At 39.6% G+C, this 27,037-nt stretch overlaps 1 protein-coding gene across 1 annotated transcript; it reads right to left on the bottom strand.

Annotated features, from left to right (window-relative positions):
• Positions 1-5,353: 5,353 nt before the first annotated feature.
• LOC145787517 (protein boule-like) lies at positions 5,354-17,150 on the bottom strand. Its single transcript, XM_082599274.1, has 3 exons — positions 17,043-17,150; positions 6,409-6,519; positions 5,354-5,584 (listed from the first exon to the last, which is right to left on the bottom strand). Exons 1-3 carry the CDS (start codon positions 17,136-17,138, stop codon positions 5,474-5,476), a joined length of 318 nt encoding a protein of 105 aa, XP_082455400.1. The 5' UTR covers positions 17,139-17,150; the 3' UTR covers positions 5,354-5,473.
• Between the last annotated feature and the right edge of the window lie 9,887 nt (positions 17,151-27,037).

The raw sequence follows: 27,037 nt of genomic DNA, 5'->3' as shown, positions 1-27,037 counted from the left end.
TTCCAAGTGTTTGTCTGTCATAAACGATCAATCGCAGATTTTATGACGCCCATTTTAGAAAAAAATTGTTCGCACAAATACGTTGAGTCAAAAAGAGCCATTTCTGAAGCCATGATTGACCCACAGGGGTCGATCCTTGGTCCCTTGCTTTTTCTTCTTTATGTGAATGATCTTCCAAATGCATCTTCTTTTTCAACTACACTTTTTGCTGATGACTCAAACTTTCATATGTCAGATAAATGCCTGTCATCTCTCCAAAAAAATGTCAATAGAGAAATAGAAAAAATTGATGTGTGGATGAAATCCAATAAACTTTCATTAAATTATAGTAAAACTACTTATATGATCCTTTGCAACAAAAAAAGTGCAGCAGAAAATTTTAGTCTGTCCATCAGTGGCCGATCCATCGAAAGGAAGAAATGTATAAACTATCTAGGTGTAACTTTGGATGAGCGATTGACATGGGATAGTCATATTATTAATCCTAGAAAGCAGCTTGCAAAGGTCTGCGGCATAGCATTTAAGCTGGATACATTGCCCCTTTAACAGTATTACGGGCTTTATATTATGCTTTGTTTCAATCCAAGATCCAATACTCGATTATAAATTGGGGAAGAGCAAACTCTACATTGCTTGCTTCACTACAAGTGTTACAAAACAAGTTCATTCGATCCTGCTTATTTTTGCCGAGGTCAACAAATACAACTGTTCTTTATCACCAATTTAATGTGCTCAGAATTGACGATATTATTAAATTAGAAACTGCAAAATTTATGTACAAATATGTGCACAAAATGCTGACCAGGGCCTTTGCTGGCTGCTTTATTTTTGTAAATAAAATTCACCATCATAAAACCCGTCAGAACCAAAAAAATGATTTATATTTGCCTTCTACAACGTCAAACTCTGGTAAGAAGATGCTATGTTTTAATGGAGTGAAACTATGGAATCAAGTACCAAAAGAAATAAAAGAAAAGTCTTACAATGTTTTTAAATTTAAATATAAATGTTTATTAAAGAATTTGTGCAATGATCACTCCTGAAACGTATCATCCGCTTATTTCTCTACACAATGTGTTTTTATGTTGCCCTGTGTTATTCCATTGTTAATTCCATTGTTAATTTTTACAAATTAAAGTGCTGGTATTGTGCTATATATTATATACCGCATGTGTTAATGTTCTTAATTTTGGGTCTTTTGTTTAAATGTTTGGGTGGCAGCTGACTTTGGTGACCTTTTGGTCTTTCGCTGCCATCCTTGTTGTGCGAATTATTTGTGTTTATTGTCTTTTTGTGCCTTTCTTTTTCGCCAACAAAACAAAAAATAAACTGAACTGAACTTTCAAATGTGGTAAGTCATCTTGGTTTCGATAAAAATCGAGATATTTTCGGTAAAAATCGCCAAGATTCATTTCTAAATACTTTGCTTTCAAATCCGCTTTCTCTTGAAGATTAATCAGTACAAGTTGGATATCAGCTGGTGCTTTGTCAATGTCTGTGTTGAATGGCGAAGAGAATATACCAAACAAATGTTCATGAGATTTGAAGTCCTTGAAACGAGCCAAAAATTCATACAATAACTTTTAAAGTTGGTCTGCAAATTCAGTTTTCTTCTCAAAATGCATTCCATTGTTTCTCAAAGTTGGAAAGTGGAAAAGATTTCTTGTCTCTATGTGGGTTTTCCAAAGTTGTAATTTATTCATAAGCCTTTTAATATGTGACAATACATTTCATACGCATACTGTTTTTTTTCACTGCAGTCTTGTATTGAGATCATTTAGGTGCGTAGTTAAATCAACCAAGAAAACTACATCGCATATCCAATTTTTGTCTTCCATTTTAGCTATTGGGTGCCGTTTAGGTTTCAAATATTCACGACTTCTTTCCACAGTTTGTAAAATGTCGCAACATGCAGCCCTTGCGTAACTAACGCACATCGGCAAAGTACAGTAGATCTTTATGTGTCGTGTAGAGATCATCCAGAAACTTTTAAAATTGACGATGGTTGAGCCCTCGTGCTCGAATGAAATTTACTGCCTTAATAACCGGGACCAAGACGTGTTTGAAACTCAAGGATTTTGCGCACAGGTTTTGCTGGTGAATGATACAATGAAAAGTTGCTGTCATCACTAGCGTACGCAGGGGGGGGCCATTGGGCCATGCCCTCCCCTCCTTTAAAAATGTTGTGTGATGTCACGATATTGAGAATGATGCTTTCAGTCTCTTTATGCTTGGGAATGATGCTTTCAGTCTAAAAAAAACTTACCTAATTTTAAACAAAACTGCATTAAAAGAGCAAGTTTTGCCAATACCAAACATTCAAACATCTCAGCCAGGAATTAGCAACAAGAAAACGTAGAGACTTAGCTAAATTTCCGAAAAATGCCGAAGAAAACATGATCTTATCCTTTTGCTATGCCACCTGACAGCACCATTTCACAAGAATATTCATATCCACATTTTTATTGAAAATGCTCTCAGAATGCACCAAATGCAGTCATTTTTCAAAATTTTCTGGGGGGGCCCCCCCGCCGCTAGGTGTCGTCTTAGGCGAAAATGCCGTCGGGCTTTGCCCGCCGGTCGTCAAAACCCCCCCTTTCAAAATTCCTGGCTACGCTACCGTCAATGCCCCCCCCCCCTTGAGAAAATCCTGCGTACGCCACTGGCTGTCATCATCGATTTTTCTCTCCTTCAACTTTCTTCTTACTTCAATAGACCTATGAATCCAATGCCAGTTTCGGACATTGTTCGAGCACCAGCAGTTGTGATTTCCGCATAAGCTGGACAAGTACAGTTCAAACTTGTCAAAAGCATCAATTACTTCAGTAAAGATGTCAGCACCAGTTGTCGTGCCCTTCATTGACTGTAGTGACAGAAGCTCTTCCGTTTCGTTCAAACCTTCGTCCCCTCCTTTCACAAACATGGCCAACTGTGTCCTTCTGGTCCGTACTTTCATCGATCGCAAAACTCCATAAAACAAAGTTCTTCACCTTGTCCCTGAGATTGTCACTATAATACAATTTTGGTAAAGAGGTCACTTTCTTCAACCACAGACATATACAACCAAGCAACCACACGGCATTTGACATAATGTTAAATGCCGTGTGGTTGCTTGGTTGTATATGTCTGTCACTATAATATCACAAACAATATCATCGATACGCCTCGCTATTGTCCACCGTGACAGAATTATTTTCTCTAACTCACTCTTCATTTTAGGACACATTTCTTCTGTGACATCGATAAGACACTGCTTCACAAAATTACCGTCAGAATACGGTTTCATAGTTGGAGCTATTCTCTGTACAATTCTATGCCTCTGATCTTCTCACGTTCCAAATAATTAAATGCAATCGGATGAGCGGTGGCCGGTGGGAGATTTCGAAAATAATTAACAGAAGGTGCGAAATGTACAATAATCCACTCTACAATTAATTGTTCGCACATACCAGACTAAACTAAATTATAAACACGTTTCGCGGGCCGCACACAATTCAAAATTGGCACACATTCGCGGGCCGCACAATTTTTTTTCGCGGGCCGCACGTTGCACACCCCTGGTCTACAACAGTGCATCCCAACATTCCTACTTTTGGGAATGATTTCGAGTACACTTTGCAAAATAAATAAAACTTAACAATTAGATTTAAGCACTTTTTTTAAATCTATGAATTTTCACTCACTTAAAACTTTCCATGGCCCACTAAGGACAGCGTGAAAATTTAGAAAAACAATGCTCTAGTTTAGGATCTAGGTCGTAATATCTTTCATCAGAGAAAAAATTAAAAGATGAAATTTTTTTGCAAACACTTCCATAAAGATCTCTTCCTTTGATGTTTTAAAACGTAACTATGACTGTATGAAGTCTAGCTAGCTTACAATTCAAATACCTTCGACCTTCGTAATAGTTACGAATGGCCTTGACGTGCGAAGAAATCGTCGCTACGAACAAATGTTCGTAGCAAAGACCATAATATGCAGCTCTAGATCTGTTGCGTTGCAGGGGTTGAAGAGACAGGTCATGTAAGAATGTAACGTCAGAGCTTGTCAATTTTATTACATTTGTTAGTGTGACACAGCATGTTTAAAACTGAAATTCATTACAAGTTTCGCACATTCCTGCAATCCTGAGGTACGTAAGATAAGAAAATAATCAAAAATGCATTAACCTACTCCTTTCAACTTATAAACCGTGACCATTTGCGCATGGTGGACCACTTTAAATAAATAAAAATCTGATTATGATCCTCTATCTTGTATAGCCCATCAGAAAATTTAATCTATGAAGTACATGGAAGATAGCCCAACACCATAGTTCGAGCAGCTAACGTTTTCAGATGAGAGTCGAGGCAACGTAATATTATAGTTTTGTTAGAAATAAAGGGATATAGTGGGGAGGAAAAGGGGTTTCATCACTTGTTTGCACTGTGGTATCTTAGTTAAAAAACTTATCTTTCTGCTCTGTATAAATGTGTATATGTCCTGATACAATCGAATAAAACACGAAACCACTGATTGAGGAGGCACGGAAAGCAAAACAATATTCTGAGAGTACGAGACGTTTCAAAACGAAGTGCTGCTAAATGTTCTGAAATCCTAAATTTTGTTTTAATATCTTAAAACTACAATGGAAGCGAGAGAGGATACAAAACCGCACGAATCAATCTAAAGGTAATTTTTTGATTAACTCATTAATCTGGCGTAGGCGTAGCCTGGTTACGACAAAGCATCCACATCATCAGTGCAAAGGTATTTCTGAATTTAAGCTACTTAAACTTGCAAAATATTACACTAAATATTTGACACATATCAACATCATTATACTTTTCTTCGGTATGGTTTGTTTATGGTACCGTATTTGAAAAAAATAATTTTAGTCCCCTTCACAGGTTACAAAACTTGCAATTCCATTTCAGCCTGTGAGTTTTCATTTTCAAGGATTTTGGGTTGGATGCACCAACAGATAATAACTTGAGGCCGATTACGCTTAGCGCTTGATTGGTAAATTGAGGATATGTTTGTGCAAAGTTCATCTGTGGATCAGTAATCGGCGATTTTAATCAGCAGATTACGGTTGGTGGATACGAAATAAAGTTTGTCCGCGAATAAATCTGTTTGATTGGTGGATAATCTGTTTTAGTGTGTCCAACCCTAAATTTTCAGTGAGTTGATCAAAAGAAGTTTAGAATTTTTTCTGGGTATTTGGATTTTTTGCTCCCCACTCTCAGCAGTTAGTTGTGCATTCCGTGCTTTGTACCAACAATATATCAATAATTCGTGATTTATACACTTGAATTATTTCAATAAGTAAAGCTTGGATTCCTATGGTTATTTTTAGCACCACACACATGTTGAAAAAAATGTTAAATAAAATGTTGTCCTCAGGTGTGCAATATTGCTGTACTATTGAACAAAATCCCAACTCAACATTAAAACGCCATGATATATGCCAAGAAAATTGCGTTAATAGGTTTTACAACATTTGGTATGGTGCAATAGGGAAGCAGTGATACGTAGGTCGGGATTTGTTCTTCAGAAAAGCGGGAGAGAGCCGCAACTTCTTTCCTCGGATGTAGAAGGAATCCTGAACAAAGTGTTAAGGTCTTTACTTTATCACATGGTAATTCACAATTTGTTACAAGGCACATTACCCAATAAAATTAGTGGAATGGTTGATATTGTTACATTTTATCTAAGCGTTTATAACGACTCGGCGTTAAGGCTATATTTTTGTCGACTATTCAGTTATTTCACATCTTTAATGAAATCGCTGTTCTATTTTCATACAAGCCAAATAACGGCAATAATGTTTTGACAGTTGGTAACATTTTTATGCAAACAAATGTCTTATTTTATCGCAAAACCTACGAACATACTGTAGATGCAATTGCTTTATTAAAGCGCCACTTCACAACATGCACAAGAATAGAAGAGGATGAGAAAATAAAGTAGGCTATTCAACGGGCGGTCACAGGCCTCCTTTCAGGGCTATTTGTCGTCACGGGTCTTTGGATCTCACGCAAGAAAAATATTGGGAAAAAATCGCCTATAGTCGTTTGTGCATTGCCAAGCATTTGTAAATATTTTTCAGTTTGCTTCAATATCAGATTATAATAACAAAAGTATGTTTTCAAGTGCTGTATCCATCATAAGAGGTGTTGCTCCCAGCACATTTCAAAGCTGACGGTTTCTGTGCAGTTGTAGGCCTACATTACTACACTGCATCCAATCGCTGAATGCTGATTTTTAAACAGTAATAAGATTATATGCCATATTTATAAGGTTTTTAGTATGGTCGGAACTCGGATAGATTCATTGAATCCACGTATACCAACGCCGGTTAACATGGATGTTCGGTTGTACTGAGAAGTACGCAGCCGATTGACACAGCGAATAACAAACACTTACCCTTCTCGAGAGAACAACATTCACCGAGTACTCGTGTTGAAATGTGATGAATCCATAAGCTTTGTTGGTGCCGTCACGGATGATGTTGATAATCAGAATCGGCCCGAACATCTAGAAAACATTGCGTTAATGTGATAAATTATCATACATTTAAGGACCTAGTCTCATAACTACAGTACATACCCTATAACAATTTATATACGCTATACAAGCCTTGCTAATTAACGTGCGAACTCGAGGCCGATGCAATTTCGATTTTGAACTCTAAGCTAAATTTACTGTCTATCTTTTTGAAATGATAGTTTTCAAAATCTAAATTGACAAAGTGTGATCACTAAATCTCAAATCATTGCAAAGCTCTTAATTTTCGGTTTAAAAAAAATACATCTTTCCGTTTTACCAGTGTGGCCAGATGCTTTTTGGGTTTCCAGCACTATAGTGCCAAACTCTAGTCCATTGTTCAGTTGTGTGGAAACAGTAGCACAAAAGCAGCTAAAAATATATGTTGTATTCCAGACGTTTAATATAAAATAAACAATAATAATTGTAGCGATAGCCAACCAAGTGAGAAAACCATTTACCTCTTGTTACTTACTGATTCAGTGTATAAAATCAACGCAATATATAGTAAGAAAGAAACGCAAAACAATCAACTAAGGAACGTGGTACAGAACGCTCAATTGATTACACGCGCAGTGCGGTGGTAATCAATTCCAACGTCTGTACCAGAAAACGCTGAACGGTGATTATGTAGTGACGCTGGTCACGAGTTACATATATTCAACGTAGATGACGACTATAACACCTCCCCGATAATTTTTATACACAAACATAAAAATTGAACAAGACACCGAATTAACAATAAAACTCAAAGTTCGAAACGAGCCGGAGGTCTGCGGCGACGGCTCGACCTTCGTGGGTTGTGTGGCCCGAATTCCGGTACAGTCGGTGTGTCGTCCGAATTCGTTCGGGCTGAGGTGGGGACAGCGGAAGAGTCGATTGTTGGTGCAGGAGTATCTCCCGGCTCCTGGTCCTCCGATGATGCATAGCGAGGTTGCAGTTGGTCCATATGGCGCCTCCACGTCGGACCATGTGGCAGCAGACGTACCAGGAAGATTCGGCTACCCTGTCGCTTGATCACCTCGGCTGGAACCCAACGAGGATCCTGGCTCCGTCGTGGAGTGAATGATAGCGCGTAACAGGGATCTCCCGGTTTGAAATGTCGTTTGGTACCTTCGGAGGCGTCGGTGTTGTGAGGGTTTTGTCGGGGTACCACTTGAGACGGTGTAGGGAGAAGCGTGTCGATCTTGGTTCGAATCTGACGATTGTTGAGTAATTGGCTTGGAGAGTAGCCACTCGGAGTGGGCGTGCGTCGATATTGCTGTAGGAATTCCAAGACGGCCTGCTTCGGGGGTAGGGAAGATTTGCGAAGTGCTTGCTTGAACGTACGTACGAGGCGCTCCGCCGTTCCATTGGTTTCCGGATGGTAAGGTGCACCCGTGATGTGTACCATACCCCTCTCCTTACAGAAAGTTTGAAATTCTGTGGATTTAAAAGTAGTAGCATTATCGGTAACTATAGTATGGGGATAGCCGAAATGAGCAAAATCTTCTTCTAGCAGGTTGATAGTAGCTGTTGAAGATAAAGTAGTAGCATGAATACATGGGTATTTAGAAAAAGCATCAATGCTGAGTAACCAATGGTAACCCATGAATTCTACCGCATGTAGAATATATGTGCATATGTGCAAGCGACTCCACGGTGCTTCTGGAACCGTCCATGATTGGACCTGGGTTTTAGATTGCGGTTGATATTCGCCACAGGTACTGCACTTGTGACAAAGTTCCGCTATGTCTCGGTCAATGTTTGGCCAGTAGACGGACGTTCTTGCCAACTGCTTCATTCTCTCAATGCCGAAATGTCCTTCATGAAGCAATTGAAGGACGGAAGGACGAAGTTTGGACGGGATGACCACTCTGGAACCGTAAAGTAGACATCCGTAACAAGTAGAAAGAGAGTCTGCGTACTTACGAAACGGTTCGACCGGGTCTTGTGGAGAAGACTTGGCCGGCCATCCTTCATGAATGAAACGCATTACCGTGGAAATGGTAGGATCTTTAGAAGATTCTTTACGCAGTGAGGCAGCATTTGGGGTCTGGACCTGTAAATCCAAAGCATCGATAGCGCAGACGATATCAATGTCATCCGCACTTTCCTCTTCATCGAAGACTTTATCCCCTCCTGCTGGTAAGCGACTCAAAGCATCAGCGTTTTGATGATCCTTCGTCTTCCTGTACTCAATAGTGTATGTAAATTGCGACAAAAAGAGTGCCCAACGAGCCAAACGATTTGCTGCCAAAGAAGGTGTCGATTTAGTCGGGCCAAAAAGACTAAGCAATGGTTTATGATCTGTGACCAAAATGAATGATCTACCAAAAAGATATTGATAGAATTTCTTTAGCGCAAAAATTATCGACAAAGCCTCTTTCTGAATTTGACTATAGTTTCTCTGCGAAGCTGTTAATATCTTTGAAACGTTTGCTATAGGCCGTTCTGTGCCATCTGGGTAACGGTGAAACAAAGTAGCACCGATGCCCACACTAGAAGCATCACATGCGATACCTACCGGAAGTGACGCATTGAAATGTGTAAGAACCTCATCAGTAGATAGATGATGCTTCAGCTGAGCAAAAGAGTTTTCCTCTTGTTTTCCCCATCTCCAAGGAATGTCCTTTTTCGTGAGATGGTATAGTGGTTCTGCTACAGTAGAAGCGTTCAACGGTAGAAACTTCGAATAAAATTGTAAGGAACCTAAAAACGAACGAAGAGAAGATACGTCAGTGGGGGAAGACTCCAGTACGGCGTTTACCTTGGGACCTTTGGAGATGCCCTGCCTGGACAAAATGTGTCCGAGATACTCTACCTGAGGTTGTGCAAACTTACACTTGTCTTTCCTACACCTCAGGCCTTTTGAGTGAAGTCGATCGAGGAGCCGTCTAAGATTCTGGAGATGCTCCTCAGCAGTAGTGCCACTGACAAGAATGTCGTCTAGGTAGACTGCGACCCCTGGAAGGTCGGCTGTAAGGTCGTCCATGATCTTCTGAAAATAACCTGGAGCAGAAGATATGCCAAAAGGTAAAACATTTTGTAAAAGTACGCCACGGTGAGTGCTTAATGCGAGTCGTTTTCGACTGTCAGGACCAAGTCGAATCTGATTGTAGGCATCAGCCAAGTCTATCTTGCTGAAACCATACCCACCACCCAACTTTTGCATTAAGTCTTCTGGTAAGGGTAACGGGTGACGATGGGTCTCCAGGGAAGGGTTCACCGTGACTGAATAATCGCCACATATGCGTAACTTGGCCTTCGCTTCTGAAGAGTTTGAAGGCTTACGGACTGGAACAACCGGTGTGCCCCAATCGCAAAACTGAACTGGTGTCCATACACCACGTGCAATGCCCGAATCATAGGCTTGTGCTAAGTCCTCCTTTAGCGCGAAAGGTACAGGCCTAGGTTTGAGAAAAACAGGTTTAGCATCAGACTTAAAATCTATGTCTAGTTCATAATCTCGCAAGCACCCGAGTTCAGGCTTAAAAACATCTTTGAACTCGTCACATAAGAGGGAGCATGCCTTCTCCAGACTCTTATCAGGCTTGTCGCATGACTGGATGCTCTGTAAAGTAGAACAGTTAGATAGAAGGAATTTATCGATAGAAATTCCTAAAGACGAGATTGCATCACGACCTAGCAAGTTTAGTCCTTTGACTGTCGTGACTACAAAAGAAATATTATCTGACCTTCCCGTGGAAGGACAAGTTACCTGGGCCGTGAAAGAACCCGTGATTGGTAGTAGATGCTTGGTAGCAGATTGGAACTGCGACACTGGTGCTTGCAATTGAGGTGCGCCTACCCGAGTCCAGACGTCGCTGGAAAGGAAATTTCCATTTGTAGCAGTGTCCAGTTCTAAGTGTGTGGTTACCGAATTAATGGAGATCGGTACTTCCAACTTTGAATTTCGAGGTTTTCTGCAAGAACTAGAAAGCATGTTAATTTCCTCGATACAATTTACCTTAGAAGGTTTGTACTGTCTAGCTTTCTTTCGACAAACACTCTGTAAGTGTCCCGTAATATTGCAGAAATGGCAAGTGGCTTTCTTAAACCTACAGTCATTGGCGTTGTGGTTGGAATTACCACAGCGATAGCATTCTTTATTTTTAGAAGTAAAGAAAGTACCTGTAAGTTGCCTAGTTTTTGGAGGTTTGCTGATGGTCCTTACTTTCGCAACTGGTGCTGGTGGAGTGCCGTAAACAGTTTCTTTGGCCACCTTGGCTGCCTCTTCGGTTTCTGATGCAACCTCCACCGCACGTTTGAAAGTAAGTTCATCAGCTCTGATTTTGAATAACGCCTTAAGCACCGCCTCGTTACCTATTGAACAAATAAAACGAGTACGTAAAGCTTCGTCCAATGGATTTGAAATGGACGAGAAGTCACAGGTGGCAGCTGCCTGACGTATGCGGATGGCTAGTTCTTGAGCTGTTTCACCGGGCTTGCGCTTCATTTCGCTCCAGAAACGGAATCGCTCCCTCACGATGAAGCGTTTTGGGTCGAATTGTTGAGCCATGTAGTTTGTAATTTCCGTCATGGTGAGATCGTTGACTTCTTTTGGGTTTGTTTCCTGCGCAGCCAAATTTGTTAACATTTTGTAGATTGTAGGTGATTGATTGGTGAGAAAAACCTGCGGCATTTTGTCTTGTGCGACTGAATGTGCTGCTACAAAGGTGTTAAACCTCTTCCAATAGTCTGCCCACAGTTCAGTGGTGGCATCAAACGTTACAAACTTAGGTAAAGATACCTGTTGTTGTATTGTTGTTGGTTGTGGTCTTGAAGTTTGGGCTCGTATTTCTCGTAGTTGTTCAAGGTGGCGCTTTTCTTGGTTGGCAATTTGATCTTGATGACGTTGTTCTTGTTCTTGGTGACGTTGTACTTGTTCTTGGTGACGTTGTACTTGTTCTTGGTGACGTTCTTCTTGTCTGGCAATTTGCTCCTTCGTCTGGCGTTCTTGGTTGGCAATTTGTTGTTGCAGGACTTCGATCAGCTTCTCCATGTTTCTAAAATCCTGTAGAAATTCTGTAAAGAATCCTGCCGACGACGCCAGTTAAATGTCTGTTGTATTTCCAGACGTTTAATATAAAATAAACAATAATAATTGTAGCGATAGCCAACCAAGTGAGAAAACCATTTACCTCTTGTTACTTACTGATTCAGTGTATAAAATCAACGCAATATATAGTAAGAAAGAAACGCAAAACAATCAACTAAGGAACGTGGTACAGAACGCTCAATTGATTACACGCGCAGTGCGGTGGTAATCAATTCCAACGTCTGTACCAGAAAACGCTGAACGGTGATTATGTAGTGACGCTGGTCACGAGTTACATATATTCAACGTAGATGACGACTATAACAATATACACAAAGACTAGGGTCAATGTCTGGATTTGGACCATCGACATAATTGCGTCCACTTCACAAATATTTTACAATTGAAAAAAATTTGACAGAAACAAATTTAACAGTTTATTTATCAATAGTGTTCACAACTTGTGTCAGTTTTATCTTTCTACTCCAACTATGTGAGTAGTTTTTTGGTTTTAAAATTACAATTTTAGAAAAAGTCCGTTTTTTATACCTTCTGTGACTTAAGAAAAAGAGTTATGACAGGGATGATCGAACCCACGTCATTGAAATGTATTCTCTAACCCTCTAGGACAGGGGTCCGCAAATAGACCCGATTTGTTGGCGCGACCACAATGGTTCGAAATCTTTGCGACCCAAACGTTTCAGAAGCATATAATTTTGCGCAAAATCCTTTGCAATTTAATAGCAATTCCAATACGGTCGTCCCCACTTATTAAGCTCACTTCGGGACCGGACGATTTGGGCTTATTAAGCGGGGGACAATTTTCTACCACTCCTATACCTTCAATAATTCCGGAATGGACCAAATTTGGCTAAATAAGGGGGTGGACCTAATAACTGTGCGCTTCGTCGTCGTGTAAGCCTCTGTGGGCGAGTGCCTATTCTTTTACCACCCCAGACTCACGATGTTCCCGGACTACACTGGAAGGCTACTAGAGAGCAGCCAGTCTTTGACTTCATCATCCATGACTCGTAGACCTTCCACTCTGTTAGGTGGCTTGAAAATAGCACAGTCATTGATCATGTGGTCTGCGGTCTGTCACTCGGCACCACATTTACAGGAGAAAGAGGCCATTTCCCACTGGTGCATGGTTGAGCGGAAAACCCGACGCCCGTACGAAGACGGTTGAGGCGCACCATGTCTGTTTTTGTAGTGTCAGGCCGATGGGGCATGTGTCTGCGTCGGAGATGAACAAATGGAGTCTGGTGGTACCGTACTTGACTTCCAGTCAGAGTCCACTTATGGTCCGCCCAATTAGCCGAAGAGATGCATGGCCACCTGGAGATGCGGCCTGATTAGTCACATTTTGCAGATTTTGATTATCGCTACTGCTAGTGTTTGACTGACATTTTCTGAGATGGTTTTACTTTTTGCTGTCTCTTAATGATATAAAAGCTTTTTGTTGCCATGGGGAAGCAGTAGCAAATGAGAAAAAGTAAGTTGTAAAACGCTGAATCAGACTGTTATTGAAAAATTAACAGTCTGACTAAAATCTTCGAAATCAAATTGTCTTTGTTTTTTAACATCTGATGATGTTAAAACCTACTGTGTCGTCTGGGGAAAACAATAAAGGCGAAAAAATATACTTTTTAGAAAAATTCATTTAAACAGTCGCCCAAAGTTGGAAAAATCGAAAAATTTCTGCAAAATATGACAAATCAGGCCGTATCTTTAGGCAGCCATGAGAGATGTCTTGTTTATCAGCTTCGTTGATCAAAAGTTGACCGGCTAGCACGAATGGGTGTCTTGATTTCAGTCGACGGGGGTGCTCGTTTGGGGGAGCAGAGATCTTGTGGTCGAAAAGATGATTAGGCTCCAGTGCACGTCAGCCGAAAGACAGAGTGGCTTCTTCGCGACGAAGCTCAGCAGGTTGGGATGCCAGCGAGAACGGGAAAATTGTCCAATGGTGTGGGACGCAGGCATCCGGTAACTGTGCGTAGAGCGCTGTTTATGGCAGTGTCGATGTTGTTGCAGTGAGCACGCGGCACCAAACAAGTACAGTACTCAGCTGAAGAGTAGACAAGGGCTAAGCCTGCTACACGCAGTGTCAGCCCTCGCCCCCCAGCTAGGTCCTGCCAGGCGTTTGAGTAGCGCAGCGCGGGATGCCAGTTTCTTGCGCAGTGACACCAAATGGTGGTGGCATGAAAGCGATCTGTCTGGTGTCACCACAAGATATTTTGGTTCAGGACAGAAGGACAGAGGCTTTGCATTGTTCTGAACATGTAGGTAACGATCAGCTTCCCGACTGTGTAGGTGGAAAGCTGCTGCCACAGTTTTGGTTTCGCTGAGTTTCAACCGCCGGTTATGGAGATATAAGCTGAGAGAGTTTTTATGTCCTGGCTCAAGGTGTCTTCTAGGCTTTATAAAAGTGGATTTAATAAGCAAGGACTAGGCTACTGTAGGCCTACTACAATCGAAAGTATAAATTTTTTTTTTTTTTACAAAATTGTACGAAACTCAGCACATCAAAGATTATAGCCTACGATTGTATTTATTTTTGCCATAAGTTACAGTACAAGTTATATTTATAATAAGTTTAAACCGTTTTGCGACCCACTGTCAGGGCTGTAGCAACTAAGAACGTGGTTCCCTCCAAACATAAATCCGGGGCCCTTTACAACGCAGAAACTGAAATGCGGTATTTATTTTACACAACATGCATGCTGGTTCATATTATGTATAGTACACAGTAGAGGGCACTATTTGGTAGCATACAAAGCGCTTTAAAAACTAAAATGCAAACTGTGATAATAAAAATAACTCAATTAATCAAGTTTATTTCAGTACAGCATTACAAACCAGTGCGGTAACATGGTAAAAATTAATACATCAAACACACAACTTATTATTACAGATTGTTCCAGGGCTGTGCAGTCGGAAGTCGTAAAGTCGGTGGGATTTTGGCGTGTCTGGAGTCGGATATTTGTTGCCCGACTCCACACCACTGGCTTTTTCTTGTAGTTGTAAGCTAACTTCTAACACCAAACGGTACGTAATCCTCAGAAAAGTATTGCTGTAAAATGTTTTGCTGAAACTTAGCTACAAAATTTGCAGATGGAAAATAGAAGATGAATCAAACGTCTTCCATTCCATACCCTGCTGGGGGGAGGGGGCGTCAATATAACTTGACGTTTTTTTTTTTATCAAGAATAGCCTAACGCAACTTTATAATCTGCAGTGCCATAACTACCCCCGCTTCTACTGGTACAAGACACCGAGGCCCCAGAGCAGTGGTTCTTAACCAGGGTTCCACGCCCTCTGAAACATTAACACACGGCCTACGAATGGTATATCAGCGAATATTTTTGGAAATATTTTTGAACCACACTGAAGTACGATGGCTAACGAGAAGGAAATTAAGTGACGAATTGCGTTTTTGCTTTGCGCACAAAATTATTGGAGTTCTTGAAAAGTCACAACCATCGGCATTCAAACCATTTTGAGGACAAGTTTTATCCTTACTTTGGCTTATTTGGCTGACACCTTTGATTGCTCTCAATCAGCTGAATTACCAAATGCATGGAGGTATTAAAAATGTAATAGAAGTTGAACAGTAAATGAGTAATTTTCAGAGGAAATTGCAGTTGTGATGGCAGCGATTGGAAAATAACAACTTCTCTAACTTTCCACGTCTGGACGAGGTAGTAACCCAAATGGAAAATTAATCTCTTGTTACAAAAGGTTGCCCTTGAAGTTCTCATGCCATTCGTAACCACTTATTTATGCGAGCATGCGTTTTCTATTCTGGTGGATGTTAAAGCAAAAAAAACGATACCGCTTGCATGCGAAAATGGTATGAGAATTGCTGTTTCCGAAACAAAGGCTCGAATTTCACTATTGGTCTCAGAAAAACGACAACAGAAGTCTCATTTATTCAGTAATGTATTACTATTGGCCGAGTGGTTAGCGCGTTGGGCTCGCAGACGAGAGCCGCACTTGCTGTTGTTTCTCTGGGCAAGAAACTTTACGATAATTGCCTCTACCTAGTGATCGATTTCGAGTAATGGGTAGTACCAAATTTAAGTCATAAGTAGATTAGACAACCGGAAACAGACATTGCCTTCGGCTGCAGCGTGGGTCAGGTGTCTGTCGGAAGGCGTACACCGATGCATAGCGCTCAAGACCGCTTTCCCGCAATGCAGGATAAACATATGAAAAACAAACAAACTATTAAATGTGGTCGATTTTTGTTTTTGTGACCCAGCGAAATTTGGGATTCAACGAAAGCTTGTTGACCAGCGTAAGGGTTCGGCAGGTTAGTAAAGGATAAGAACCACTGCCCCAGAGCAAGGGGCCTCGCATTGCTACATTTTATTGTAGATATTTAAGTTAAAACTTAACCCTATTTGTAGCGACACGGGGCTTTATGAGGACGCCCCACTCTAGTAGTGAAGTATTTCACAGAAAGAAATATGCTAGAAATGTGAAATTTCTTGACTTTTAGTTTTTATTCTTTGCAAATTTTCTAAACCTAAACTGGTCATTTTTCTACCTTCCTGCCCTTAACGACAAGCATTTCGTCTCAGGTGGCTAGACATAGTTTTTGTTAAGTTTAGCAATACTTTATGTTATAGTTCAAGAATTTCAATTTTGAAGCTATATATTTGCGGGAAATTAGAATAAAAACCGACTTTCTGACGTTTTATCATCTCAAACAATTTATTTCAATAAATTTGTTGGGTAAAAATTTAATTTCTATACGCACAATGCACATGGCTATTATCTTGTAAAATATTTTGGCTCTATAATTTTCATAGCTCCGGTTATTAGCGATTGATTAGCATGGGGCTACGATAGCCCTTGACGTGCTTTCAGCGTACGAAACCAGCTCTTAGGGTTAAATAAACTTGTTGTTATTTTGTTATGAATCTGCACACAGGCTATAATATTTTTCGTCCACAATTGTCGTTTATTAGTTTAGGTTTTTATCGTAGCTTACTTAGGGCCCCACTCTAGCCACTGACTGCTTGTTTGGCTTATTTTTTCTTATGAAACTTTTATGTTCATACCAAACAGATTGGAAAGACTGCAGGCTGCAGCCCTTGTAGTGCTTATGGACGAGTAGCCATTGGTCACCAAAGTGTGATAAAACCTATCCACTTTCTTTCTCTATAACTAAAAACACTTTTCGAAAAAAAAAAAACTCAGTCAACACAAAATTTAAGATTTAGTGCAACCATTAAACAAGTTTTATTTGACCAAGTCGCACAGAAAGCTGATTTAATTGAAAATATTAAAAACAATATTATAGGCGAAAGCTCAAGCTGTTTTAGATTAGAAAGTGGTAATGTTGAACTGCACTCAATCCTGTGTCAAAACGAAACAATACTTTGTTTAGAAACATTCATTTCTGACACCTAAAACTTAATTGTTTTTGAATTAAATTCCTAAAATAGTTTACTAAACATATTGAAAAGAACAAAATGATATTTACCTGAAACAACTGGTGCAATTCTGTTTCTGTTGTCGACTCATCGAACCCTCCGATAAATATTCTTTTTGGGATAGCATCAGATTGAGCGAAATCCATCCTAACTTCATCCAAACTTTTCCCTTTACAAATGAACACCTGTTCACACTTGCAGCGAGCTTTCAAAATGTAAATCAACAGGTGTTGACTTTGTTTCTTATATTATCTTAAAAATCCTTTGCACCAGCAAAGGCAACACAGAAGTTTTTTAGTTTCTTTATGTAACTTTGTTGTGAAAAGTGGCTTTTTACATAGATTTCCTAATATATTATTTTTTATCAGTTTCAATGATGATGTAATTAATGGAGGTATTTTGCGCTTGATTAGGCTGAATAGCTACCTCCTGACAAAACTTGTCAGTTGATTGACGTCAAATCTAACACTAAAATATTCTAAATTGAGAAGCATTACAAGAATTCTCACAGGTGGAAGAGAAATGTTGATCAAAGTTTTACTTGCAAAATGTGGATGAAAATGCTCAATTTCGAAAATTTACATACTTTCGTACAGCTTAAGAATGAGTGGAAAAGTCTTCGATTACGATCTCGATCGACAATTATTTTCCTTAAAAACCACCATTGAAATGTTTCTGGTGATAAGCAGGGTTGCCTTCGTGGGGGGGGGGGCTGGTAGAACTCAGTGGTCGATCGAACTATGGCAATCTAAAAACTAAAGCAAAAAAATCGGTTAAATAACAACATCAGTAAGTTCATTGAGAAACGATAACACTTTGCTAAAGAGTTCGCTTTGTTGAACCATAGACAGACAATACCCATCGATGACGACACCAAAGACTACTCACGTGTGCTTTATCTCCTAAATTTTATTTCCAAGTAGCCTACTGTTTTATTCGCGCATATTTTAAACCTTTCGGTTTTGTAATCTTTTCCTTTTGTTGGTGCCAAATCCGTGTGTCTACTTTGTCGTTCTCTACATGTTCGCGCCAGCAATGATTGATTGATTGAATCTTTATGCTCGGACTTGGAAAGCTTTTTCCTAAGCTTAACCCTGACAGTTTCGCGTACTCGTTAAGGCTTTAATTGAACCGCTGACGCAGGCTCGGTCATCGAGGTAGACATCTGGACAGAGTAAAGTTTTAAAATGTTGATGTATTGTTGGCGGGGAACTACTCCAACCAATAGGTGTCGCTTAATGGAGAGCAGTCCTTAAAATGCTTTGCTCAAGCGCACACCCCGAGAGTCGTACCAGTGCCACTTGATCTTGAAGCTTCTTCGTTCCCGAAGTCACTCCCTAACCCAGTGGTTCCCAACCTGGGGTCCGTGAGAAAGCATTTGGGGGTCCGTGATTACCTTGATGAATTTTGAAAAAAACGAAAAGCGATCATTTTACTTTCATTTCTCTCTTTAAATGCAAGAAATTGGTTGGCAAAAATTTGGTTTTTGTGCGTTGTGTTCATGGTGAAAGAATAAAAGAAGAGTTTTAGTTTTGTGAGCCTCTTTGGGAAACTACCAAGGCAAGTGATAGGCCTATATTTGGAAAGATGAAAGAATTTTTTGTCAAACAAAATTTTGATTGGAAAAAGAAACTTTGTTCTATATGCACGGATGGAGCACCAGCTATGCTCGGGAACAAATCCGGATTTGCTGCTTTAGTAAAAAACGAAGTTCCTCGCGTGGTTGTTATCCATTGCTTCTTGCACAGGTAGCCTACGCCATAGCAGCAAAAACTTTACCAGCAAGTCTCAAAGAAATTCTGACGAATTGCGTGAAAGTCGTTGATTTCATCAAAAACAGAGCTGTAAAGCGCTCTGTCAAGAAGTAGGGTCAGATTACGAAGTAGGCTACTTTTGTATCATTCTGAGATATAGGCCTACGTTGGTTATCTAGAGGAGAAGTTTTAAAACTACTGCTGCAGCTAAAAAATGAGGTAGGCCTATCAACTCTTTTGAAAGCAAAAGGAAGTCCCCTCTCAAAATTGTTTGAGAGTAAAAGTTTTCTATACGGCATGGCCTACTTAGCCGATATTTTCGGTCATATTGTGGTTATATTTATTTAGGTTATATTTAACGTATAAGGATAGTTTATATTTAAGTATGAGAATGGTTTGTTTATAGATGAAATTTCTATCTATCTAATTTAGCTATCTGACTCCATGAACTAATTTCCACACAATTGTTATTCGAGTTATAATTTTAAGTTATCAGAAGGTGTTCGTATAATGTTGTAGGTCTATAACACAAATTGAATTTAAACATTACAGAATAGTGAAATTGCAGAACAGTAGAACATTATCACGAATTATTACATTTTAAGTAAACAATCAATTTAATGTTTTCTGAGAGCTGAACTGGTCTAACTGAGCTGGTTTGATGTGAGCTGGTTTCGTGTGAGCTCTCGTCAAAGGGCGAACAAACCCTTTTATTTTCTGTTCCCTTTTTTCTATTTACTTCGGGAGCAGATTACATGGAAAATTACAGAAACATTAGGAAATAAATTTAAGTTAAACTAGTTCACTATAGTAAAAGGCAGGAAAACTTACATGATGAAATAATGGATCGCTACAGAGGCCCCCCCAAATTTGGGCTAAATTGGAACCAAGGGTACCAAGTTTAGTTCGAATTTAAGGAGTAAAAAACGTTAACACAATTGTAACAGACATAGTATGAAATAGGTATGTTTAGTGTTTATCATAATAATGTGGTAACAATTATTATTATTATATTTAAGTGTAAGAATGTTTGTTTATAAGTTAAATTAAGATGAAGGCTGTCTGACTGCTTGATGAAATTTCTATCTATCTAATTTATCTAGTTTGGCTATCTGACTCCATGAAATAATTTCCACACAATTATTGTTATTCGAATTATAATTTTAAGTTATCAGAAGGTGTTCGACTGTTCGTATAATATTGTAGGTCTATAACACAAATTGAATTTAAACATTAGGCTACAGAATAGTGAAATTGCAGAACAGTAAAACATTATCACGAACTATTACATTTTAAGTAAACAATCAATTTAATGTTTTCTGAGAGCTGAACTGGTCTAACTGAGCTGGTTTGATGTGAGCTGGTTTCGTGTGAGCTCTCGTCAAAGGGCGAACAAACCCTTTTATTTTCTGTTCCCTTTTTTCTATTTACTTCGGGAGCAGATTACATGGAAAATTACAGAAACATTAGGAAATAAATTTAACTTAAACTAGTTCACTATAGTAAAAGGCAGGAAAACTTACATGATGAAATAATGGATCGCTACAATATTAACAATGTTAATCGTGGCATTCAAGCCTCAAGGACCAGGTGTGACAATAATTGAAGCAGAAATTGCCGAACAAAGTATAAACATGGATTTGAAATCCTTTTCTTTTTGACTTGAACAACATTAGCGATAACGATCTCAGTAAAGATGACCTAATTGATTTGAAATCAAAAGAGTTATTACACATTGCATTTCATTCAAAAACTGTGGAAGAATTTTGGTGCTCACAACTGCAAACCCATCCATTCTTGGCAAAGCAAGCGATTATTGTTTTGTTACCATTCATAACCACTTACCTTTGCGAGGCTGGATTCTCAGCTCTTGTTACAATAAAAACTAAATATCGAAATCGCCTGGACGTTGACGATGACATGCGTGTTACATTGTCAAAAACTCAACCACAGTTCAGTCGTTTAGTTCAGGAAAGGCAACAACAGCTCTCTCATTAAATTTGCTTAGGCTACGTTGAAAAAGTTTCAGCATGGTACCGTACTTTGGGTCACCTTAATATTCAAATACTGCTGACATTTCTTGAACAATTCATTCATTTTCTTATTTGAGCAAATGTTTAACCTGATAGTTGCCGCAGGAGTCATAGCGGCAATGCAATATGACACCGTACAGTAGTTTAGTAGCGTAATTATTATAGTCTGGGAGCCTACGACAGAAGATTTCACCCCATAAGGTACAAAAGGTTTGACCCCTTGAAGTTACTGGGGTCAACCATGTCACTCACAAAAAGTATGGAAGATTGACCGCACCGGGTGGATCTGGACCCTAGAGCCCCCTAAAAAGCCCAAAAAGGGGGTTAATTTCACCCCATAAGGTACATGGACCAAACTTGGTGAAAACGAAGTTCTATGTCAGGACATCACAAAAATATCAAATCTAACAATATTTTCGAGTGGAAAGGTGATGTAAGACTCCCCCCAAAGTGACCCCCCAGGGGGTTAATTTCACCCCATAAGGTACATGGACCAAAGTTGGTCAAAACGAAGTCTTATGTCAGGACATCACAAAAATATCAAATCTAACAATATTTTCGGGTGGAAAGGTGATGTAAGATGCCTTCAAAGTGACTTCCCTTAATGTGACCCCCTCGGAAGGTTTATTCCACCCCATAAGGTACATGGACCAAACTTGGTCAAAATGAAGTCTTATGTCAGGACATCACAAAAATATCAAATCTAACAATATTTTCGGGTGGAAAGGTGGTGTAAGATGACTTCAAAGTGACTTTCCTTAATGTGACCCCCTCGGAAGGTGTATTTCACCCCATAAAGTACATGGACCAAACTTGGTCAAAACGAAGTCTTATGTCAGGACATCACAAAAATATCAAATCTAACAATATTTTCGAGTGGAAAGGTGATGTAAGATGTCATCAAAGTGACCCCCAGAGGGTTTATTTCACCATAGAGTACATGGACCAAACGTGGTCAAAACGAAGTCTTCTAGGGCACCACAAAATATCAAATCTAACAATACTCTCAGTTGGAAAGGTGATAAAAGACCTACCCAAAAGTGAATCTCCTCCTATAGTTTAATTTACTTCATCCCTTTCTCGAACCAACCTTGGTGTAACGAAAGTGCTATGCCAGGACAGTACGAATGGATTAAATTTAAAAATATTTTTATATAGGTTTTGATGAAATACATTCACAAGCTGTCCCATGATGCATGAAATGGAACTATAGCCTACTTTACAAAAAGTTTTTGTATAAATCATATTAAGTCAATCGAAAAAAGGCAACAGGACATGACAATACATGGCTTTGTAACACCAAAAACAGAAAGTACACAAGAAGCATATAGGCTACAGTAGCCAGAAAATTGATCCAAGATCTTGATACCACCACTAAATGTGGACTTAATCGAACAACTGACTATCCAAATCAAAACGTTTCGAAATGAATCATTTGGAACGTTAATTTAGGCAGTAATGAACATTTTCCAGCTGCTACAATAAATAACCTAATAAACCCAATGCAGTAAATTTTTATTTAATGCCATTTGCTTCATGTCTCCAATCAGTTATCGTAACTGTTCATTCATAAACAGAGATTGTTCGTGTAAATGTAAACGGTCGTTTCTTTATTCTTCATTGTCACTGCTGTCGCTTTCACTTTCTTCATCTTATTCTTCAGATTCATACAATTCTCCTGTTATATACAGAGATAAAGCAAGCTGTCTGCGATGTACCAGCCCCAAGCAATGTGGTTATCCGCACGTCTGACACTGACTGTCTTGTAATTGGCTTAGGTTGCTATGGAACTTTTGATCCTTCATTAAAGATATGGATAGAAGCTGGCTTGCAAAGCAATAACACGCAGCGGTACATCAACATCAACCAGCTGCATAGGCCTACCGCACTTGGAGTGACGATTTGCAAGTGTTTACCTGCATATCATGCCTTTACAGATTCTGATTACACCTCGTCATTTAGCAGGAAAGGGAAAGTGCGGCCGCTGAAATTACTCCAAGGAAACCACGAAGCGCAGGCAGCTTTTAGCCAACTCGGACACGACAAAGAAATTAGTGAAAACACTATCATCGCCATAGAGAACTTTGTGTGTAACATGTACAAAAACAAGAAAATTAATTATGTCAACGAAGTCCGTTTACAAATGTTTTTAGACGGCTACAAACCCAAAAAAGAAAATGAAAGGATATCATGCATACCAGAAGCTACTGTAGATAGTAGTACTCTACCACTTTGTTTACGAGTACTTCTCCAGAAGACAAGATGGTGGTTATCTTCAACTAGAAGTGAACAAGCAGCAACGTTGCTGCTAGAGTATGGCTGGAAAGAAGAAGGAGGTTCTTATAAAGTGGTGTGGTTTGAAGGTAAAGGTATAAAGCATCTTTAGATGTCTCTGCGTGGAATCTGATCTCATCCAGGAAAGTCAAGAAGAAGGTAAACAGCATTGGATGTCGCTTGGGTTACCCTTTATAAATATAAAACTTTCTCCTGGTCTATCAGTCGTTTACTTTCTTACTGTAAACATTAGCCAATAACTGGCTGTAAAGTTTCGTTTTAGGAACCTATAACCAATAGTTTCTGCAATCTTGAGAAAAATGCCTGGGTGCACTAAATAACAAATAAATGTTGAACTTTTTCCAGTTAATAGTAAGTTGCAATGTTGCATTATTCGAAGAAAAATAGACGTCTGTAAAAGATAATAAAATTACTATTGTATGTTACGCATATCTGTAGTGCATAATAGCAATTGTTTCGTACAGTCTTTATTTCTCTGTATATAACAGGAGAATTGTATGAATCTGAAGAATAAGACGAAGAAAGTAAAAGCGACACCAGTGATTGATTGATTGATTGAATCTTTATCCTCGGACTGGGAAAGTTTCTTGCAGAGCTTAATCCTGGCAGTTTCGCATACTTGTAGAGGCTTTGAATCACTGGCGCAGGCCCGGTCACCGAGATTGACAGAGTGAAGTTTCCGATTGTTGAAGGCTTGTTGTCGGGGAATTATTCCATCCATTAGATGCCGCTGAATGGAGAGCAGCCCTTAACGTGCGTTGCTCAAGCGCACACCCCGAGAGTCGAACCAGCGCCGCTATTGATCTTGAAGCTTCTTCGTTCCAGAAGTGACGCGCTAACCAATTGAGTTACCGTTTACATTTACACAAACAATCTCTGTTTATGAATGAACAGTTACAATAACTGATTGGAGACATGAAGCAAATGGCATTAAACAAAAATTTACTACATTGGGTTTATTGGGTTATTTATTGTAGCAGCTGGAAAATGTTCATTACTGCCTAAATTAACGTTCCAAATGATTCATTTCGAAACGTTTTGATTTGGATAGTCAGTTGTTCGATTAAGTCCACATTTAGTGGTGGTATCAAGATCTTGGATCAATTTTCTGGCTACTGTAGCCTATATGCTTCTTACGTACTTTCTGTTTTTGGTGTTACAAAGCCATGTATTGTCATGTCCTGTTGCCTTTTTTCGATTGACTTAATATGATTTATACAAAAACTTTTTGTAAAGTAGGCTATAGTTCCATTTCATGCATCATGGGACAGCTTGTGAATGTATTTCATCAAAACCTATATAAAAATATTTTTAAATTTAATCCATTCGTACTGTCCTGGCATAGCACTTTCGTTACACCAAGGTTGGTTCGAGAAAGGGATGAAGTAAATTAAACTATAGGAGGAGATTCACTTTTGGGTAGGTCTTTTATCACCTTTCCAACTGAGAGTATTGTTAGATTTGATATTTTGTGGTGCCCTAGAAGACTTCGTTTTGACCACGTTTGGTCCATGTACTCTATGGTGAAATAAACCCTCTGGGGGTCACTTTGATGACATCTTACATCACCTTTCCACCCGAAAATATTGTTAGATTTGATATTTTTGTGATGTCCTGACATAAGACTTCGTTTTGACCAAGTTTGGTCCATGTACTTTACGGGGTGAAATACACCTTCCGAGGGGGTCACATTAAGGAAAGTCACTTTGAAGTCATCTTACACCACCTTTCCACCCGAAAATATTGTTAGATTTGATATTTTTGTGATGTCCTGACATAAGACTTCATTTTGACCAAGTTTGGTCCATGTACCTTATGGGGTGGAATAAACCTTCCGAGGAGGTCACATTAAGGGAAGTCACTTTGAAGGCATCTTACATCACCTTTCCACCCGAAAATATTGTTAGATTTGATATTTTTGTGATGTCCTGACATAAGACTTCATTTTGACCAAGTTTGGTCCATGTACCTTATGGGGTGGAATAAACCTTCCGAGGGGGTCACATTAAGGGAAGTCACTTTGAAGGCATCTTACATCACCTTTCCACCCGAAAATATTGTTAGATTTGATATTTTTGTGATGTCCTGACATAAGACTTCGTTTTGACCAACTTTGGTCCATGTACCTTATGGGGTGAAATTAACCCCCTGGGGGGTCACTTTGGGGGGAGTCTTACATCACCTTTCCACTCGAAAATATTGTTAGATTTGATATTTTTGTGATGTCCTGACATAGAACTTCGTTTTCACCAAGTTTGGTCCATGTACCTTATGGGGTGAAATTAACCCCCTTTTTGGGCTTTTTAGGGGGCTCTAGGGTCCAGATCCACCCGGTGCGGTCAATCTTCCATACTTTTTGTGAGTGACATGGTTGACCCCAGTAACTTCAAGGGCTCAAACCTTTTGTACCTTATGGGGTGAAATCTTCTGTCGTAGGCTCTCGGTCTATTACAATAGGCTAGTCAATAGTATGTTGATTGAGGTTCAGGCAAAATTTAGGTAGGAGTCCGCGGAATTAATAATTTGTCTACAGGGGTCCGTGACAACAAAAAGGTTGGGAACCACTGCCCTAACCAAATGAGCTATCGCGGCGTGCAAATAAAATTGAATATAATTTATATAAAATTTAGATTGTTGAAAATTTAAGCGCAGCATGCTATGTTATGCTTTTGGCAATGCAATATTTTTGTACAATTATCTTAAGCAAGTTGAGCACTTGATAACGGTATTGTCAATTTTACAATGTGAGCCACTGGCTTCAGGAGTAGCCAATGAGCGCTTGGGACGGACTACCGGCAGTGATGTACGCGAATACAAAAAATATTGACGCCGTCAGCGTAAACGCAAACGTTCGAAAAACCACCTAGGCCTACGCCGTAGGCTATGCGTCAACGTAACTTGTAAAAAAAGTTGGCGGCATCAGCGCATACACTAGCGTAAACTCATTTTGTTTGCTAGGTGCCAAACATTCACACGGTATAAACCACTCGAAACAAACAAGTTTTATTTTGAATTTCCACGAAGAAACACAAGCATCTGAAAGTGTTCATCTGACGTTTTGCTGCGTTTTGGTTTCAATATGTCTTTGCCCATTGTTTTTTGTTTATCGTAACTTATCCAGGCTTATACCCGGTGGTTGAAGATTTAGATTAAGTGGACGAGAAGGCAAGGAAGCCAGTATGCGTTGACGCTATATGCGCTAAAAAACCACGAAAACTTTACGGCGTAGCCTCAAGCGACAACTATCCAAAAAAAAATGTGGCCGTAAGCGTTAGCGCGAACAAACAGTCTACGGCGTAGAATTTGTGGCGTATAGGCAGTGCCGGTCCTAGGGTATTTTGGGCCCTGTGCAGAATGTGCTTTGCGGACCCCAATGACAATGATCCAATTCAGTAGCGTACCGTAGCTAAGTATTTTGAAAGGGGAGGGGGGTTTAACGGCCAGCGGGCGAAGCCTGACGGCGTGTTCGCCGAAGGCGACACCCAGCGGAGTGGGGTCTGGGGAACCTCCTCCAGAAAATTTTGAAAAATTAATTTGAATATGATGCATTCTGAGCGGATGTTCAACAAAAATTTGGGTATGAATATTAACTGTAAAATGGTGCTGTCCGGTGGCTTAGAAAAAGGATAAGATCATGTTTTCTTTGGTATTTTTCGGAAATAAAGCTGAGTCACCATATTTTCTTGTTGCTAATTCCTAAAGCCGCAACTGACTTTAAGGATACCGGTACTTGCTTGTGAATCGAATTTTTTCCATTGGAAATGACAAAAATTACTGCATTTTCTGAGTAAATTGCGGACCCCCTAATTTGCGGGCCCTGTGCGATCGCACGGTTTGCACACCCCAAAGACCGGCACTGCGTATAGGCCTACGTACATCTCTGACTACCGGTAGTTGCACTGATGGTAAAAATGCTATCTAAACACATCTGTTGACTCGAGCTATAGCTCATGAATAACGTTG

The sequence above is a fragment of the Aplidium turbinatum genome, chromosome 18 (genome assembly GCF_918807975.1).
Source record: "Aplidium turbinatum chromosome 18, kaAplTurb1.1, whole genome shotgun sequence".
NCBI lineage: Eukaryota > Metazoa > Chordata > Ascidiacea > Aplousobranchia > Polyclinidae > Aplidium > Aplidium turbinatum.
This window is presented reverse-complemented; position numbering and strand designations above follow the sequence as displayed.

What these genes read in the sequence shown, in the direction of transcription:
- LOC145787517 (XM_082599274.1), bottom strand. Translation starts at nt 17,138, where the DNA reads ATGGATTTCGCTCAATCTGATGCTATCCCAAAAAGAATATTTATCGGA. An exon ending in AATTGCACCAGTTGTTTCAG is followed by an intron (nt 6,520 to 17,042) that starts GTAAATATCATT and finishes AATGTTTTCTAG; the next exon opens with ATGTTCGGGCCGATTCTGAT. An exon ending in ATGTTGTTCTCTCGAGAAGG is followed by an intron (nt 5,585 to 6,408) that starts GTAAGTGTTTGT and finishes CACTTTGTTCAG; the next exon opens with GATTCCTTCTACATCCGAGG.